The following is a 19,979-nucleotide window of genomic DNA, read 5'->3' as shown; positions in this document are numbered from 1 at the left end:
AGCATTAGGGAGGCGGATGCTCCAACAGGTCCTTCCCTTGGAGTAGGCGCGGTTGCTCCCTGCTAGTTGGCCCGAGGGCTGTGGTATATCCCCACTCAAGGAGACCTTTGGATGCCAGCAGCAGAGAATGGAGCATTGGTTCACTTACCGTGAAGGCTTCTTCTTGCTGCTGCACCCTAGGGCATCTCAACCCACCCTTCTTTGCACCTGTGCCTACTCAGTAGAGACCGTCCCTTCAGGGGGGAGATATCTCTAAATTATTTGCCTAAAAACAATGAAGACTCTCATACAATCCACCTTTTTGGTGGACACAATCATTTTTTCCCAAATTGTTGGAAATTTTTTTGGGGGGGGTGTCGCTCCTAGTTCAGTGTTTTTGTTATAGTTAGTTTCGCTATGTGTTTCTCTTCTTCAGAGTATTCTTGGATTTCTTGTCCTAAAAGAACTGAGTGGGGTCATGTTTCTCCACCTTTTAAAGTCTCTAGCTAATTTGCATAGTCCTGCCTTAGGGGGTCACATGGAGAATCATAATCCACTCAGAGAGACACCCTTGACTGCAGCAGCAAGAAGAAGCCTTCACACTAAGCGAACCAGTGCTCCAGTCTCTTTTGACCCCCTCCCTCTGCTTCTGCAGTGGACACATTGCTGAGGCTGAGTTGGCTTCAAGTTGACAATCCTCAGATGGGGAACAAATAGTGTTGCTGCTGCATGGGGAGATGAGTATCCCCTGGGAGCCCTTTAAGTAGTACCTGTAGAGGTATTAATACCCTTTGTTTAGGAACCCCTGACTAAGTTATTCATGAGTACTCCCATTGAAATTGATAGAAGTAAACTTGTCCCACTAATTTCAATAGTACTATCCATGAGTAATTTAATCTGGGTGTAAACCAATGATGGGAATAGCCAAGACCTCTAATCAGGAGGTAACAGTGCTGTGTCCTAATCACCAGTCAGTGACTCAAGAGGGCTGTGCTTCAAAACCCTTCAAGTACTCTTAAGGCTGGGAATCACTGGAGAGGAGATCTGGTCTTGTGGTAGCAAGCATGACTTGTCCCCATAGCTAAGCAGGGTCTGCCCTGGTTGCATATGAATGGGAGACTTGATGTGTGAGCACTGCAAGATATTCCCCTCAGGGGATGAAGCTGCTCTGGGAAGAGCAGAAGGTTTCAAGTTCCCTCCCTGGCTTCTCCAAGATAGGGCTGAGAGAGATTCCTGCCTGCAACCTTGGAGAAGCTGCTGCCAGTCTGTGAAGACGATACTGAGCTAGATAGACCAATGGTCTGACTCAGTAAATGGCAGTTTCCTACTGCCCAGTGTTGCCCTAAATTGTTTGGATCTAGGACTGCTGTCTCTGTATGGATCTTCCTCTTCACTGAGGTCCCTTTGCAAGGTGAGACTTATAACCCAGGACAGGGCCTTTTCCATAATCATGCTCAGAAATTCCTTCCCATGAGGCCCATCTGGCCCTCTCTATCACTGCTTGCTATAAGATTGTGAAAATTGTTCTTTTGGACACAGGAAACTGGCTTCTGCTGAGTTAACTATTGGTCCATGTAGTTCAGTATTGTCTACACTGACTGGCACCAGCTCTCCCGCATTTCAGACAGCTGCAGGAGTTTGTGTTTAACATGTGCATGTGTGATTGTGTAGGTTGTCAAGAGGAAACGGGCTGTTCAGCAGGCTGACCAGCCACTGCCTGAAGCAGAGAACAACTCATCCAAGAGGCAGCTTTCTATGGATTCATTCCTTTCAGTTCACACCCAGAACTGATTGCCATCTCTCCACTCTCAGGAATTGTATATAGCACTTGGGAGCATTACTGGTGCCTTTATCAGATGACCATCCCCTTGGATTCTATCTGGGCCTTTTCTGGCCATACAGTGAAGTGTACCTGCTAGCTGTCTTCAGTGTTAAGCAGGAGGATCTTTGGTCAGAGAGAATGCAGCTGCTCCAGAAAGGAACGAAAGACTTCTTTGGCTTTATGTGGGCATACCGCACAACAGAATCAAAGGGCTTTTAAGTATGAGGGACTGATTGACAAACATGGGGTGGAGGAACTTGCATTCTGCAGAGGCTGCTAAGCAAACCTCTTATGCAACTTCCTTAAAATCAATTGCTTCTCAAGGCGAGTAACTATACAATCAGCATTGCTTGAGAACTGATTGCTTACATATGAGGCCTTATCTTGCTGTTGTTGTATATGTCATCATTGCTGTAGCTCACAGGTCAACTGTTTTTAGTATAGAAAATGGCCCACTTTTAATTCTGGTAATAAAATTTTAATGTGTTTCTATAAGATTGTGTTAGTGGTACTGATTTAGTCATACCTATGTGCCTCCCACAAACTGATTTTTTATACACACAAGTTTTGTAAAGTGATTTTGTCCTCCAATCCTTAAACTGAGGGCCAACATATTAATGCCTGTACTGCCTTGGTCCTGGCTAGGAACCAAGAGAGCCCAATTCATCAACATTAGCTATGGTAAAGCCCCCTTGAAACATATGTATCTAGAAGCCGGGGGCGCTAGTCAGAAATATGTGGAATAATGGCCATCCATGGTTCTGTCCTCACAGTTGTCAGTAAATGTCACTACACACACACACACACACACACCCCACTCTTTAAACTTTGCGCTTCCTGCTCCACACTGACTACAAAGGGTGGCTATGCAGGTTGAAAAGTTAATGCCACATAAAGCAATTTGGAAATATGACATTAGGCATACACCCAACAGTGAACTATTGATCACCTCTGTTTGGTACAGCAAAACCACATAGTCTGCTTCCCAAGCTGAAGAAATACCAAAATCAAAAAGCTCAACTGCTGAACAAGCAGACAGATAAATCAAGCTTTGTTCATTGTTCAATGGTGAAGCAAGTCCTTTTGTTCTCAGCTGAAGGCTAGAGGCTTTTGACTACTGGAAAAGAGCAACAAACATCACTACCTCCCAACTTATACAATATAGTTGTTACTAATGAATTCAAATTACAAGAACATTTTTATAGTTGATACATAATACGCTGAACAGAAAGAAAATGAAATGTGGAGGAGGAGTTCTACTTTTAACAATGTTAAAAAACATTTGGAGAATCCCCCCACCACAACATGGATTGAGGTTTAATAGAGTAGTAAGATAAATTAGGCGTCACCTAACAAATAAACCAACTGTTCTTTAGCTAACTAAGCCAAGGATACCATTAGAAATAATTTTACCCAACAGCATTATCTATAGTTTGCTAGAGTCTGGAACAAAACCTTCTGTGGATAGTAATAGGATATTTCAGTTCTTGCTTAATAGCCCCCATCTCATAGTTGAATTACCACAAAGAACTGATAAAATTTAAGTCTGTACTAGGTTTTTAGACTAAAAGGTCTTTAAATTATCTCTCCCATATTCCAGTTGCAACAGTCTTGGTAAGCTCCTGCAGTTAATATAGCCAGATTCAGACAGTATGAGTGTATAGATGTCTGTAACACTCATATACATTTGTGTGAATGACTGTATCTGTGTTCATTTTAAAAAGTAAACCTGCATACAGGCCCTTCAGATGCATGGTACAGATAGGAAATGTACTTCTGTACCTGCATTCAGCATAACATGTGAATGGCTGTACTTGTGTACACTGTACACTCATGTGAGTACTGAATATAATGTATGAATGTATGGGCATCCTATCTCTACCCATCTCCAGTATGTCTGTTTTTTCTCTTTCATACAGCATTATATGATATCACCTGGAAACTTAATGAACAAGTTCTGCTTCCTCTACTTTATTTTCCCATGAAAGTGTTTACATTTCTAAAAACTCATTAATAAAACTGAATAGATGCCAATGCGATATTGGACAAGCTTAAGCCATTTCAAAGTTGCAATTAATGTTTTTCAGATGATGAGAAAGTGTTAATTTATTGTATATTCCAATAAAATAATTTATCACAAAGCTCTGAATTTAAACCACATTACATATCTCTGCTGACCCCCACCATGAAATATACTGTTAATATGGTGGGGTCCCCCCAAAAAATATATATACATAGGTCAAACAACATGCCAAATCAGATCAATCTATTCCAGCATCAGAAAAATTTACATAGTAATTTTTTGTAATGCAAATGATGCAATGGGAAACTTTCAGATAAATTTCCAGAATATTTTCCAATTCAACATCTTTTGGGAAATCCACATCTCTGTCTGGAGCACTATAAACTGAGTAAGATATAGTCTAGACATGAAGACTAGTTGATGTAAGGACCATTTTCCACTGTCCTCCACCTAAACATAGAAGGGGAAAGGATTCATTTGTGGGACAATGTTGAGACAATGTACTTATTTCAGAAGCTCAAACGGGCCTTCCAGGTACCAAAAGGAGTTATGTGACTTCTTCTAAGATGTACTGTAAACCTCCCAGAGACGTATGTTTTCGACGGTATACAAATATATTAAATAAATATAAATATATTAAAATTTGCAACTCTCTAGGGCCAAAACACATGCCATACATTAAGGCCTTTGCATTTCAGTGCTGAAAGGAATCCATTACTATCCATTGTTTAGCAAGTAAGCCAAATATATACATAACCGTAGTGGCATAGTTACCATCATCACTTCTTCACTGGTCAGTTTCTGTGTCACATTAGTAATGTGTAGAAGTCATAATCAGATTCTACAGATGTGTTTCTACACCAAACAGCATTGTAGTGATGGCAGGAAGCATGAACATGATCTAGATTACACTGATCAGAACTCCTACACATTATTGATGTGACATGGGAGCCAGCCCTGGGAGCATAAGTTTGCAGCAGCATTCATATAACAATGCTAAGGTATGCACTGGACCCAAGAGTGGAATAATAGGATTCCTCAGAGACGAGGCAGTTCAGTACTTCTTGTCCATGTAGATCTGCACAGATTGCCAGAGAGCACGAACGTTTCGCTCACCGAAGCCTGTGGCCCCACATCGCTCTATAAGCTCCAAGAAGAAGGTCTCTTCTGGAAAGAGAGGTTTGGTAAATATCTGCATCAGGTATGGTTTCCCATGAAGGCCAGGACCACGCTTAACTCCTCCTCTACCAACTTCAGCATCCAGGAGGATGCCATAGTTCTTCAAGAGCTGAGGATCCTGCCCAACTTGCTGTATCTCTTGCTCTTTACTTTTCTCACTGTAGTAAGCCAAGGGTGGTTTGAAAAAGTTTGCACCAGAGTTTGCCATAGCTGAAGCAGTACCTATGATGTCTGCAGTGTAGAGGGCCACATGTTGGATGCCAGCTCCACCATGCTGCTCTAAGAAAGTATCTACCTGGTTTTTGCTTTGGTCTGACAGTGACTCAGCCAGAACAAATTTGCAGTCATGATCAAGCTGCTTCAAGCCACTCCCACTGTACTGCATGCCAGTAAGACGAAGGCCTACTCCATCCCCTTGGATTCTATAACCTTCAGCCACATCATCTTGCTGGTGAATGTGGAAGCGCTGAAAACCAAAACAGTTCTTGTACCAATCCAGCACAGCTTGTGAGCTACCTTTAGAGCAAACATAGGTGATGTGGTCAAAATGTGTGACCTTGGACCCCTGAGTCTCCTTGGGGAGCCCCTGAACAGTATGGAAGCCAGGCAGGAATGGTCCACGGTATTGCGATCGATCAAGTAGAGTGTGGCTGATATTGCCCAAAACAGATCTCACCACAGCGTAAGTGACGCAGCCATTCTCATCTGCTATATTGGTGGGAGGGATAAGGATCTGGCAGCCTCGTTCCTGGAGACTCTGGGAGATGCCAGACACATCTTCAGTCTCAAAGCAAATGTTGGAGGCTGTGCCAACAGCATACTGTGGATCCACATCATATAACACCTCTTTATCCTTGCAGTGGCTAGAAGAGAACACAGGTGTAACGTCTTCCCTCACTGACTTCAGCCTCTCATTGATAACAAACACGGCAGTCCCTCTTCGGCAGGCCAGCTGCCTGCACCATTTTGTTACTCGTTCAGCAAGTGGCTCAAAGCCAAACTTACGCATGAGAGTGCTGGCCAGCTGTTGCCCTTCAGGGATGTGGAACCCAATGTGGGACAATCGGTTCAGAAGAGCAGGCATCTTTCAGTTCACAAAGGTGGTTAGCTGCAAGACCTACCAAAACAAACCACAAAATCAGTTCAGTGGTTGGTAGATGGAAACTGATAGGATAAGAACTGGGACTATCATGCTATAACCCAAAATCATAACATGCACAGAATGCAAGATGTAGACATAAGATCACTTAATTCAGGTTAGTTAAAAAAAACACCCTTTAGTCACCCTATAGTACTCAAATGGCACATGCTTGTGATTAACCGTGTCTTGCCTCACTCATACACCCGTTTCACAAGGGTATTTTGAGGACCAATTGCTCATATGTATCTCTTAAAACCATTTATACATCACAACTGAAACAGAGACAATAATATGCCTAAATAATTATGTCCCTAACATTTCATTATTCAATGAGTTCATAGTAATGAACTCGAAAGTAGTGCATGAGTTGACACACCCTATCCAAAAACCTGGGTTTTTTTGGACTGGGAATGAGCAACAAGCTCAAGCTTGGCTTGGATGAGCGTGAAGAACAGACTTAATCCAGACGAAACAAAGGTACTGTTGTTGTTTGCGAGTTCTGCTGATCATGGAATAGGTGTAAAGCCTGTTCTGAATAGGGCTGCATTCTCCCTGCAGGTTTGCAGCCTGGAATTACTCTGGCTGGATCTGGCCCTGCTCCTGGATGCCCAGGTGGCAGTGGTGGCCAAGACTGTTTTTCCTCAGTTTCACCTTATACATCAGTTGCATCCTTCCTGGAGAAGCTGAATCTGGCCTCAGTCATGCATGCTCTAGTTGCCTCCAGGTTAGATTACTATAATGCGCTCTATGTAGGACTGCCCTTGAAGACAGTTTGGAAGCAGCAATTCATCAAAAATCAAGCTGCCAGAGTTCTGTCTGAACGCAATAGATCAGACTGTTTAACAGCAATCATTTATCAACTGCATTGGTTAAGAATATGCTGCTAGGCATTGGCTATAACCTTTAAAGCCCTAAATAGTCTGGGACCAGAGAATCAAAAGAACCACCTCTCCTCATATGAACCAGTCCAAGAACTTCTCTTCTGAGGCTCTCTATTTCCTTCCACTGTCTGATGTACAGCAATGTGGGTACTAGAGTCAAGTCTTTTTGGTTGTGACATCCTGAATCTGGAACAGCTTCCCAAAGGAGGTATACTGGCTCCTTTTGCTACTTGCTTTTTTCCTGCCAACACAGACCTATTTGCAGACTACTGTTTTGTTTTAGTTTTCAAGTATATGTGCTTGCTTTAACACAGTTTTCTGTAGGTGATTTAATATTTTCATTATTTTTTAATTGTTGGTTTTAGAGTCTTAGGAGCCACATTGATCTTAAAGGCAGGATAAAATCATAACAATAAATAAATAAGCCTGCTATAGTGTATGCATTATCTACAAAGTATACTTTGTGTTTCAAAATATTTTGCCAATATGCAAGTTTAATCAATAGACTAATTTCATAAGATGAATAAACTAAGATCCAATTGTGTGTCAGCAATTAATTCAAACTACTTCTTGAATTCCTACCACAATATATTCCTCTTTCCAGTTAAAAAACAAACTTAACTTTGTTGTATTCTGTTATATTGTGTTTTAGCATTGTTTTATTGATCGTTGTATTGAGTATATTTGTTACTCCTATTTCTGCTGGCCAATGGCCGTAATAAAATTGATGATGAACTTAACTTTGAACCAAGATTGTCAGCATTTTTCCGTCTCCCTGCCCCTACCCTAGCTTGCTTTCCCCCCAAGGGTTTCTTCTCTCCTTCCTATTATCCCTCCTCTGTTCTCCTCTTCATCCAGCCAAAGCATCAGAGGGGATGCAGATTGCAGTCCCAACCCCCACAGTGACCTGAAGTGCAGCTGGATGAAAATACACAACAACAAGCTTAGCGCTGCCACTACCCACCAGTTCTGCTGTAGGCCTCAAAAGCCTAGGAACTGCAGTGAACTTGCCTTCCAAAGCAACACCTGAACTGCTAGAGGTGCACAAAGGATGCCTTCTTGGAAGTGACTTTCCCCCTCCCACTTGCAGGTAGATTTTTAAAAGGAATTTATTTACCATCACATGACTAATGATTTGCTGCTCCTTAATGGTTCCCAAAATTTGCTATGGAAGCAAATGTTTCAGTTTCCCTTGTGACAGGGTGACCTTGGAAGAGCTAGACACTAGATAAAGAACATTCCAGACAGAGTCCAAGTACGGCAATATTTACTCCTTCCTGTGAAAGAAAACTCTCCAAGGGAAAATAGGTTTTGGGGGTTACAAGTTCCCATCCACATTCTCTGGCTCTCAGTGAGCCTTCTTTGTCATAGCCTGCCAGTATGGGCACCATAAAGTTAACAGGAGTTACTATTTTAGGGTTACAAATTAAAGAGGCTACCCTGATCTCCTTATCTGCATGTGGTTGAGGCCCTAGTGTGACAGACTGGAGGTTTTACTTGTGTTTTCCTGGGATCTGCCCTCAGTAAAGAGACATTTTAGGAGCACGTCACTCCTTCAAGGTAGACTGCCACCAGTTGGAAGACTGATTTAGAGTCAATGACCAGACTCAGACACTGCTTCAACAACCCCTACAGCTGTCTGGTGTGGGACTTACTGACACTATGCAGCCAGGGTCCATAAAAACCCAGCTCTAGACAAACAGTATGTTATTCTAAAACCATAGTGCTGTGATGATATAGTGTGTGTTAGTAGCACTATGACCTTATGAGGCACATGGGGAAGAGTTTTTGCAAATAACCCTCTAGAACCTTTTAAAACCGGACTGAAGCCATTTACAGATACATGCAATTTATTAAGAAAAATAAAAGGTGCACACAAAATGGGGGAAATAGGAATAAAGAAACACACATGGGAATTCAGAAAGAAAAAAGCAAAACAATTCCTAACTAGTTCATTGTAAGGTCCAGGGACCAGTGGCGGCCCCCCATCAGCTCTAAGTGTGGCCCCCTGACTAATTGTTTATTGGACCTGTGTGAAGCTTTGGCTGAAGCTGAATACTCTGCCCAGTCAAAGTAATACAGTTCTGATATAGGGGTGAAAGAAGGAGAAGGCTTCCTTACTCTTCCAGGGATAGATCGTTCTTGGATCCAATGGGAAGAAGATCTGGCATATAGCTGACATAACACTAGTCTTGGGCTAATCTGGTTGTAAGGTTTTCCCTTCAAACTTAATGCCCCATCTCCTAAATGGGTTTTGACTTATATGACTAAACGTGGGTCTGCTTTCATCATCATCATCTTTATTTGTTAGCCGCCCCATAACAAATTGTTCTCTGGGCGGCTCAAAACAGAGGATTAAAGCATACAATAAAAATACAGAACACATTAAATGTGTTCAAAACTGGCCCCTTGGTATACGGAAGAACTACAGGGCCTGAAGCGGCGAGGTAGAAGACTGGAGCGCAGGTGGAGAAAGACTTGGCTTGAATCCGACAGATTGCAACATAGAGCTCATTTGAAGACCTATGCTCAGGCCATACGTGCGGCAAAGAAGCAATTCTTTTCTGCCTGTATTGCATCCGCAAGTTCACGTCTGGTGGAGTTGTCCAGGTTTGTGAGAGGGCTAGTATGTGCCCCTCCTCCCTTGAATCAGAATTTGGAACCATCTACTACCCGCTGTGATGTGTTTAATTAATTCTTTGTGGACAAAATCTCTCGTATTCGGGCCGACTTAGATTCCATCTCCACAATTACTTCAGTGTCTGATGTGGAGGTGTCCAGCAATTCCTCTTATGTGATTAGGTTGGATCAGTTCCAGTTTGTGACTCCTGAGGATGTGGACAAGCTGATTGGAACGGTGCGGCCCACCTTGTCCAACATGGCTTATATTATCTGGCAGGGGGGGTGTTGTAGAAGGCCTGGTAGAGATTATAAATGCTTCTCTGAGGGAAGGTAGGATGTCTCCTAGTCTTAAGGAGGCAATTATTAGACCGCTTCTAAAGAAGCCTACTTTGGATCCCGCAGAGCTGGGTAACTACAGGCCTGTCTCCAGCCTTCCGTGGCTGGGCAAGGTAACAGAGGGTGGTGGCCTCCCAGCTCCAGACAGTCTTGGAGAAAACGGATTATCTAGACCCATTTCAAACTGGCTTCCGGACTGGCTATGGGGTGGAGACTGCCTTGGTCGGCCTGTTGGATGATCTCCAACTGGGAACTGACAGAGGAAGTGTGACTCTGTTGGTCCTTCTGGATCTCTCGGCGGCTTTCGATACTATTGACCATAGTATCCTTCTGGAGCGTCTGAGGGGGTTGGGGGTGGGAGGCACTGCTCTGCAGTGGTTCCGCTCTTACCTCTCGGGCAGGTTCCAGATCGTGTCCCTTGGAGACTGTTGTTCTTCAAAATCTGAACTTTTGTATGGTGTCCCTGAGGGCTCCGTATTGTCTCCGATGTTGTTTAACATCTACATGAAACCGCTGGGAGAGATCATCAGGAGATTTGGTGCTGGGTGCTATGAGTATGCTGATGACACCCAAATCTATTTCTCCATGTCAACATCATCAGGAGAGGGCATAACCTCCCTAAATGCCTGTCTGGAGGCAGTAATGGGCTGGATGAGGGATAACAAACTGAGACTGAATCCAGGTAAGACGGAGGTACTCATTGTGCGGGGTCGAAGCTCAAGAGACGATTTTGATCTGCCTGTTCTGGATGGGGTCACACTTCCCCAGAAGGAACAGGTACACAGTCTGGGGCTGCTTCTGGATCCAAGTCTCTCCCTGGCATCCCAGGTTGAGGCAGTGGCCAGAAGTGCCTTCTGTTAGCTTCGGCTGATACACCAGCTGTGTCCGTTTCTTGAGACAGACTACCCCAAAACAGTGGTACATCTGCTGGTAACCTCCAGACTAGATTACTGCAATGCGCTGTATGTGAGGCTGCCCTTGTACGTAGTCCAGAAACTACAGCTGGTCCAGAATGCGGCAGCCAGGCTTGTCTCTGGGTCATCTCAGAGAGTCCATATTACTCCTGTATTGAAGGAGTTACACTGGCTGCCGATATGTTTCCAGGCAAAATACAAGGTGCTGGTCATAACCTATAAAGCCCTAAACAGCTTGGGTCCTGGGTATTTAAGGGAATGTCTTCTTCGTCATGAACCCCACCGCCCATTGAGATCATCTGGAGAGGTCCGTTTGCATTTGCCACAAACTCGTCTGGCGGCTACTCAGTGATGGGCCTTCTCCGTGGATGCCCCGAGGCTTTGTTATGCGCTCCCTAGTGAAATAAGACCCTCCCCATCTTTGACAATTTTTAAAAAGTCTTTAAAGACACATCTGTTCAACCAAGCTTTTAACTGATATTGTTTTAATTCTTTTAATGTTGTTTTTAGAATATTGTTTTTTAAAATTGTTTTAAATTGCTGTGTTTTAAATTTTGTTTTGTTTTGTTTTTAACTAACGTTTTTAGATTTGTTTTTATCTGGTTGTGAACCGCCCAGAGATGTAAGTTTTGGGCGGTATAAAAATATGTTAAATAAATAAAATAATAAATAAGTAAATCATAACAGACAGAAAATAAAAGAAGAAAATACAAAACAATACAAAAGCAGCTTAAAAACTCATTTTAAAATTAGTTAAAAATAAGATCATCTCTGAAAACCAAAATTTAAAAGGCCTGGGTGAACATAAAGCTTTACCTGGCATCTAAAAAAATGAAGTGACAAAGTCAGGCAAACCACACCGAGAAGGCTATTCCATAAACAGGTGCAACCTCCAAGAAGGCTCTCTCCCTGGTAGCCACACCCCTCACCTCCTTTGGCAGGATTTGAACTGGTTTACCCATTGTGAACAAGGGGATTAACTGTACCTTGATGACTGAAGGCATTCAATAACAACAGGCAAAGACTGCACTCATTCAATAACAAAAGTGAAGAATGTCCTTATTCAGAGCTCTGGGCTAAAACTGAGGTCTGTTTTTGTCACACCAGGCTTCTTAACACCATAGTGGCTTCCTCCAACTTTTGAGATGACCCAGCCACACCTTGATTCCCATTCAGCTGCACATGAGGACCCAGCTATTGCAGCTGCTCAGTGTTTTGGAATCTTCTTCCTTGCTATCTTCTTCCTTGATATTGCACTATGATGCCTTGCATATCATGGCAGTTCCCTGCTCCCAGTCATTCGGATGTTTCTGCAGTTGAACAGGACATGTATATGAAACACAATTGCACACATTTTGACTAACCTCCATAACTGAGACAAAATTTGTGGTCATCAGGATTCTGCCCTAACGTTCAGTGCAAACCAATCCATATTTACTTAGAAGTATCCACTATGCCTCCCACCCCCCGCCAAGTCCTGCTATGCAGCCTCATGGTGGCAGTGGTGTGTGTGTGTTCTTGGGAAGGATAAGCGAAATATACCGAGAGGTATACTCCCAGTAGGGTCACCCAAAGCACGAAGATCATTTCAGATGCCCAACTAAAGCAAGCAGGCACCTATATTGGGCAGCAGTGATATAGGAAGGTGCTGGAGGTGGACAATCACTTCAGTGACAATGACAAAGACATCATATTTCATACTGCGTGCGAGGCAATGATAAACCACTCCTGTATTTTACCAAGAAAACCACATGGATAGTCAAAATAGAATGATTGTTGATGTAGTGCCAGACGATGGGCCCCTCAGGTCGGATGGCACTCAACATGCTACTGAGGAAGAGCTGAGGATCTCTCAGAGTACCGATGGTGTTTATGACGCGGTTAGATTAAAGCCTTTTGGACATCTAGCGGCTGATGTTGCCATGCAGGAAAAGAAAATCAAAAGCTGCAAAGACAGAATTACAATGGGAATGTGGAACGTAAGAAGCACGAATATGTGAAAGCTCAACACAGTGAAAGGTGAAATTAATCTACTACAGACTGAAGTCTTGGGCATCAGTGAATTAAAGTGGACTGGAATAGGACGATTTCAGTCAGAAAATCATACCGTTTACTACTCAGGACACGAGAAACAAAGAAGGAACGGTGTTGCTTTTATAGTCAGGAAGTATATAGCAATGACAGTACTTGGATACAATGTGGTCAGTGAATGACTAATATAAATTAGATTTCATGGACAACCCTTTAACATGACAGTTCTTCAAGTCTATGCCCCAACAACTGATGCAGAAGAAGAGGAAATTCTGAGTTTTATGCTCAAGTTCAGTCTGAAATTGACAGAACATGCAAGCAAGATGTGATGCTGGTGGTTGGAGACTGGAATGCCAAGGTTGGAAAAGGTAAAGAGGAAAGCATAGTCGGACAGTATGGCCTAGGAAACAGAAACGAAGCAGGAGGACAACTTATTAGTTTCTGCCAAGCCAATGATCTCTTCATTGCTAACACAGTCTTCATACAACCAAAGCAGTGCTATACTCATGGACTTCACCAGATGCAGTACACAGAAATCAAACTTATTACATTATTGGTGCAAGGAGATGGAAGATCTCAGTTATAACTGCTCAAGTGCAAGTTCCAAGTCAAGCTAAAGCGGAAACACAAAGCTATCCAGTTTCCATGATATGATCTTGAGAAAGTACCCACCATTTTCAAGGAGAACACCAGGAACCGCTTTGAAGTTCTGAACCTCATTGATAGGCAACCAGAGGAACTGTGGAATGAAATCAAAGAAGTTGTTAAGGATGGATGTGAAAAGAGACTGCCAAAGACAAAGAAGCAGAAGAAAGCAAAATGGATGTCAAAACAGATGGTGGAAATTACCCAGAAGAGGAGAGAAGCCAAAGTCAAGAAAGATAAAGACCTCAGGAAGGAACTTAATAGGGGATTTCAGAAAGCTGTTAGAAGAGACAAGGAGCCATATTACAATGACATCTGTAAAGACCTTAAGGATGGAAATAGACGCAGAAGAACAAGTAAAGTTTTCCAAAAGATCTCTGAAATCATAAGGAGGTTCCAACCTTGGATTGGTATGTTAAGGGATGCCAGATTGTAACTGATTCAGAAAAGCTCAAACAGAGATGGAAGGAGTATACTGAAAATCTGTACAGCAGGGACATCAACGTCCAAGATACTCTAGAAGATATTCCCTTCTTGCAAGAACCTCTGGTATGGGAAGATGAAGTTAGATCAGTACTCCGGTCATTACCAAGTTGGAAGGCTACAGGAATTGATGGAATAGCTACAGAAATATGGCAGGCAACTGAAGAAGAATCAGTCAAGGCTCTAACCAAACTATGCCAGCAAATTTGGAGAATAACACAGTGGCCAACAGCTCGGAAGAGGTCAGTCTACATACCCATACCAAAGAAAGGAGACTTAACAGATTGTGCACACCATCGTACAATATCCTTAATTTCACATTCTAGCAAAATAATGCTCAGGATCATCCAACGCAGATTAGAGCCCTACGTGGAAAGGGAAATGTCGGATGTTCAAGCTGGTTTCAGAAAGGCCGAGGAATGAGAGACATCATTGCTGACTGACGCTGGATAATTGAGAAAGCCAAAATATACCAAAAAGAAGTCAATATGTGCTTTATTGACTATAGAAAAGCCTTTGGTTGCATTGACAGTGTCAAGTTGTGGAATATCCTTAGGAAATTGGGTGTCCCAGAACATCTCATTGTTCTCATGAGAAACCACAAGATAGGAACATTTTGAAACAGACTGGTTCGAGATCGGCCAAGGAATAAGTCAAAGCAGTATACTTTCTTCTTATTTATGCAACTTATATGCTGAACATATACTGAGAGAAGCTAGAATGGAAGAAGATGAGAGTGGTTTTAGTTGGAGGAAGAAATATCAATAACTTGCGCTACGCTGATGACACCACTCTGATAGCTAAGAATGTGGATGATCTACAAGCTCTAGTAATTAAAGTCAAGGAGCACAGTGAAAACATAGGACTATGACTAAATGTAAAGAAGACTAAACTAATGACAACGGGCAGAGCAACCAGCCTCAGAATTACCAATGAAGACATTGAAGTGGTGGATAGCTTCTGCCTTTTAGGATCGACTATCAACAGTAAAGAATCCAGAAGTCAAGAAATACGCCACAGACTAGCACTTGGTAGGGTTGCAATGAAAGCCTTGGAAAGGATATTTAGATGTCGTGACATGTCTATACCTACATAGATAAGAATTGTTTGGACCATGGTTTTCCCCATGACACTCTATGGATGCAAAAGCTGGACTTTGAAGAAGCAAGATAGAAAAAGTATTGATGATTTTGAACTTTGGTGCTAGAGAAGACTTTTGAGGATATCATGGACAGCCAGGAAAACAAACAAATGGATCATAGAACAAATCAATCCAGAATTTTCACTCGAGGCACAAATGACCAAGCTCAAACTATCATACTTCGGACTCATTATGCAAAAACCCAGTTCCCTTGAGAATGCTGGGAAAAGGTTGAAGGAAAGAGAAGAAGAGGATGACCAGCAGCAAAGTGGATAGACTAAATTACGACATCAATGAATACACCACTGAGAGACCTTAAAGGCCAAGTTGAAGACAAATCATCCTGGAGAAAATCTATCTATGTGGTCGCTAAGAATCAACACTGACTTGACGGCACTTAATCAATCAACCAATCAATCAAATCCACTATGTTCAGTAGGACTTACTCCCCAGAAAATGTGCAAAAGATTGCAGCCCCATTGATAATCCCTGAAACTGCACTGGGTCTTGCAAGGCCCTGGCAAGCCCAGAGCAACTGAGGGGAAAGATCCCTCCCCCAGCTCCAAATATGGAGTTAGAGGAAAAGTCTGACTCTGCAAACCACCACCAATGTGATGTGTGACTTTGGCTAGTATGGGAGCCTACAGGCCTGCTCAACTTTGGCCCCCACAGCTGTTTTTGTACTATAACTCCCATAATCCCCAGCCACAGTGACCAATAGCCAGGGATTATGGGAGTTGTAGGCCATCTGCAGGAGGACCAAAGCCAAGTTGATCAGCCCTGGAAACCATGCAGATTTACTAAAAAGTAAATTCCACTACTTTCAATGAGTTTACCTCCAGGTAAGTGTGCATAGGATTGCAGCCTTAACACATCTATCTGGGCTATTTTTTATGTTGAAAATGGGTTTTGCTCGTGAGGGGTTAATTTAATATTGCCATGGTCTAATTTGTTTTATTTGTATGTTTATTCAGTATTGCTCTCTAATTGTCTAAACATCCCTCTGTGTTTTTCATAATCCAAAATTATTGTAACGACCCAAGACCACCAGTCTGCAATCAAGACAAGTATCTCATCCCACTTCTCAGTGGAAGTAGTCAGAAAATATAGGTTTACACATCGCTCTTTACAAAAGCAAAAATATAAGGATTTCCCTTAGCAAGCACACCTTTCAAATTGCCTGGGATTAATACCTAGAACATGAGAAATGAAAAATTTTCACTTTGTAAGCCATTTTATATACTCCTCCATAAGCTTAGGGAAAAAATGACTATGTTTTCACAGGAACAATTTGCAACCCCCCCCCCCAAAAAAAAAAACCCACCAAGGGTCCCTTTTAAAAAAGCATTTTTAGAAACACAGGAAGCTGCCTTCTACCGAGTCAGACCATTGGTCCATCTAGCTTAGTATTGTCTACACCAGGGTTTCTCAATGTGTGGGTCCCCAGATGTTATTGGCAGGTGCGTAACAACGATCGGGCAAGGGGAGACAGTTGTCTGGGGGCCCCACTGCCTGGAGGGGCCCCCCAGAGGCACCTCACGTGACTTCCCATTGCCCCCTGCCCAGCCCCAAGGCCCCTCAGCCACTTGCCCTGTTCGCCGTCTCTCCAGCTTGTTCTCCTGGCCGGCAATCCAGGCGGCAGACAAGCTGCAAAGAGCTCCTTTTCTCCCCGCCTCTCAGCTGATCGGCGGGTGGGCGGGGCTTCCACGGAGGCCTCCGTGTAGGCCGCAGTGAAGCCTGAACTCGAGTAGGGCCCAAGCCAGCCAGGAAGGAGGAGGCAGTCAGAGAGGCCTCCACTGTTCTCTGCAGCAGAAGACCCCCTGCTGCCAGGTAGAGTGTGAACTCCTTTTTGTGGTTACCTTCCCCACCCCCCACCCCCACCCGGATATATAGGGATCTGCTTGCCATAGGGCTTTGATATGGGGGTGGGGGAGGAGGGACCGAGAAGTCTCTGAATATTTATTTTGAAACAGCTTGGAAAATTTGCTGACTTAAAAAAAACTATCTAAAAAGTCCTATAAGTGGCTTGTTTCATGGCAGAAAATTACAAAAACTTCTGGAAGAAACAGTATTATATTTATTTTATTCATCCTTATCTATAAAACGCTTGGTGTCCGTCCGTGGACGGACACCAAGCGTGTGTCCGTGCCTCCCTGGCCTCTTCTGGGCATGCGCGAAGTGCATGGCCAGAACAGAGCCAGGGAGCCAGGACCGCCAGCACCCGGCGGCCATCTTGGGCGGCCAGAAGCGGCCGCCCCGAAGAAGCCGGGTAAGCGGCGGCGGGGGACACTGGCCGAGGCGGCGGCAAAGCCGCCGCCTCAGCCAGAGGAGACGGCGCGGCCAAGGAGGCGGCAGAGCCATGGCCGAGGCCTGGCCGTGCTGCCGCTTACCTGGCTTCTTCGGGGCGGCCGCTTCTGGCCGCCCAGGATGGCCGCCGGACAAGGCGGCGGAGAAGAATGCGGTGGTGGGCCCGGGCAGCGGTGGACCAGGCCGGAGCTGCGGGCGGCGGTGGGTGTTGGGCCCGGCCGGAGCCGCGGGCGGTGGTGAGTGGCGGGCCTGGCCAGAGCCGCGGGCGGGAGGGGTAATGGCGGCGGTGGTCTGGAGCGCAGAGCTCCCCTAGCGCCCGTTATCCAACGGGCTACAAAGCCACTAGTTCATTTATAAATGCACTTATGTTCAAGTTGTTTTGCAACCCAGAAGGTCTGAGTGAGAACTGTGAAGCATGTCTTCTGCTTTTATTTTATTTTATTTTTCTTGTGTGTGAACTGCTCCCCAATAACCTGCAGGGACTTCAGGATAAATCTGGCCAACATGTGAATGCAGCACCTCCATTCCAGAGGAGATGTGTGTTAAAGGGCTTTAAAAGCCTCCTGTGAAAAACCTCCTGGAATCAAACTTGACTGAATTTGTTCAGAATTCTGAGAAAACAAACATAGGCTCACCCTGCATGGTTGAAAGTCTCCTTGGCTAATCTGCAGCGAGGGGGCCATTTTAATCATTCATCTTTCTAGTGTGTTCTAGGCATTAAAAGTAAAACAAATGTATAGTACTCAATGTATATCACTATATATTGTGACGTGTGCGTGTGTGTATTCAGTGAAATGTATTTCCAGGCAGCATACTTATTTTGGAATATCAGACTTAAATCCTTGGGGGCCTGGGGTGTGCGGAGGCCCTGGACTTTGAGTGGGGGGGGCCCATTTTAAAATCTTGTCTCTGGGCCCACTCCAACCTTGCTACGCCCCTGGTTATTGGACTTCAACTCCCATAATCCCCAGCCCCAGTGGCCTTTGGTTGGGAATTATGGGAGTTGAAGTCCAATTACATCTGGGGACCTACGGTCTGACAACAGCTTCTCCAAGGTGCTCAGTGAGGGGACTTTCTAAGGGGACTATCTTAAGCAGTGCTCACATGTAGTCTCCTATTCAAGTGCAAACCAGGGTGGACAACGCATGCCCTAAGCCTAACCCACAAGACCAGCTCCCCTCCCATAAAAATCACATTTTGTCCAAATAGCCCCTCCTTTCTCCGGTGGCACCACGGTATTCATCAGTGAGCGCACCCTCTGGAATTCAATGTATTTAACCTTCCCTCGTCACCACCAAGGTCTTATCTTCTCTCTCTCGTCCATGCAGTGGTGCCCTCCTCCTCACTGCCTGGTGGCTTGCGTTCCCTCCCTCTGTCCCCTTTATATCTTGCCTCAGACCGCTTGCTTGAACTCAAGAAGGCGGCGGCGGCGGCGGCGGCGGCTGCTGCTGCTGCTGCTGCTGCTGCTTGTCTCCGACATCTGACCCGACCCAAATAACCTTCTTCGCCGGCTGCCACAGGAAGACGGCGCGACTCCTCCTCCCGCCGCTGACTTGAATCTCGAGGAAGGAGGAGCTCCGCAGCACGCGGTCGCCGGATATGCCGGGAACGCATTGCTCAGAGTGGGGGCGTTTCAGAGGTGCCCTGTGGTTATAGTCCTCAGAAACCTCTTCGGAATATCCTATCTATTGCACAGATCGCCGCCATGCTTACGGTTACCGTGACGTGGATCTTTGCCCTGGTGATTTGGAGTGAGTGGGGTATCATACTGATGAGGTCCGTCCAGCGCTTTTTTGAAATAAATATGTTGTTCTTTAATTTGCCATACAATATTCGTAAATATATATCCAAGCAAGCAATATGTAAACACACCAAGCCCATAACTATTCTTACATCCATCTTATTTATTTATTTATTATTTCTCTGTGTAAACCGCCCGGAGCCATTTTTGGAAGGGCGGTGTAGAAATCGAATGAATGAATGAATAATGTGCTTGTATATAACGCCCAGTTCTGTTCTCCTAATATCCGCCGACATAGAAAAATACTAGCGAGAAGGATTCCTCTATTTCCTGGGTGAAATTGGAACTGCCATTTTTAAATGTCCCGCAGGGCTGTTTCTAGAAATCAGTGGGAAAATCCAGGATGGCATAACTGGAGTTGAGCACTAGCATATTCCCCCAGAAACAAAAGGCAGCAGCAGCAAAGAGAGTTCAGGCTTTATTTCAATGTGAATGTTTCTAACTATATCTGTGGTGCACTTTAAGAATCATGGCTAGTACCAGCTTTCTGTTTTTGTAGATGTTCAGCCTATGTGTCACTTAAAAAAAAACCTTGAAGAATATTGGGCAGCACTGGACTAAGTGAGTCGTGACTAAGTCCCATTTCAATTAGTGGGACTTAAATTCTCACTGATTTCAGTAATGCTTATTATTATTATTTTTTTACATTTTATATCCCACTCTTCCTCCAAGGA

General features: G+C 44.1%; 3 protein-coding genes across 10 annotated transcripts in view; 2 read left to right on the top strand and 1 right to left on the bottom strand.

The window, feature by feature from the left end:
• Positions 1–2,296, top strand: part of MUTYH (mutY DNA glycosylase) — a 29,367-nt gene extending 27,071 nt beyond the window's left edge. For 5 of the 6 annotated variants that reach the window (XM_053247674.1, XM_053247675.1, XM_053247673.1 and 2 more), the window contains one exon: positions 1,651–2,296. In XM_053247674.1, coding sequence (XP_053103649.1) covers positions 1,651–1,770 — 120 coding nt within the window. In that variant the 3' untranslated portion in view covers positions 1,771–2,296. The remainder of the gene's footprint in view (positions 1–1,650) is intronic. The other variant, XM_053247678.1, reaches the window with a different exon arrangement.
• A 684-nt stretch (positions 2,297–2,980) lies between these two features.
• Positions 2,981–19,038, bottom strand: HPDL (4-hydroxyphenylpyruvate dioxygenase like). Of its 2 annotated transcripts, none has more exons than XM_053247679.1 (2): positions 18,897–19,038; positions 2,981–6,120 (listed from the first exon to the last, which is right to left on the bottom strand). In XM_053247679.1, exon 2 carries the CDS (start codon positions 6,085–6,087, stop codon positions 4,879–4,881), a length of 1,209 nt encoding a protein of 402 aa, XP_053103654.1. In that variant the 5' UTR covers positions 6,088–6,120; positions 18,897–19,038; the 3' UTR covers positions 2,981–4,878. The 2 variants fall into 2 exon arrangements, with proteins under 2 accessions (XP_053103654.1, XP_053103655.1); XM_053247680.1 differs by lacking the exon at positions 18,897–19,038 and adding an exon at positions 12,058–12,177.
• Positions 16,933–19,979, top strand: part of LOC128323837 (selenoprotein Pb-like) — a 15,293-nt gene continuing 12,246 nt past the window's right edge. Inside the window, exon 1 of one of the 2 annotated variants that reach the window (XM_053247689.1) lies at positions 16,933–17,027. The gene's annotated coding sequence lies outside the window, so the exon portion shown is untranslated. Of the gene's footprint in view, positions 17,028–19,139; positions 19,281–19,979 lie in introns of those variants that run through there. The other variant, XM_053247690.1, reaches the window with a different exon arrangement.

This window comes from Hemicordylus capensis, chromosome 4, assembly GCF_027244095.1.
Source record: "Hemicordylus capensis ecotype Gifberg chromosome 4, rHemCap1.1.pri, whole genome shotgun sequence".
Lineage (NCBI taxonomy): Eukaryota > Metazoa > Chordata > Lepidosauria > Squamata > Cordylidae > Hemicordylus > Hemicordylus capensis.
The sequence above is the reverse complement of the archived record's forward strand: the minus strand, read 5'-3'. Positions and strand labels throughout refer to the sequence as shown.

Bases quoted from the DNA above. Each gene is read 5' to 3' on its own strand.
- HPDL (XM_053247679.1), bottom strand. From the start codon at position 6,087: ATGCCTGCTCTTCTGAACCGATTGTCCCACATTGGGTTCCACATCCCT.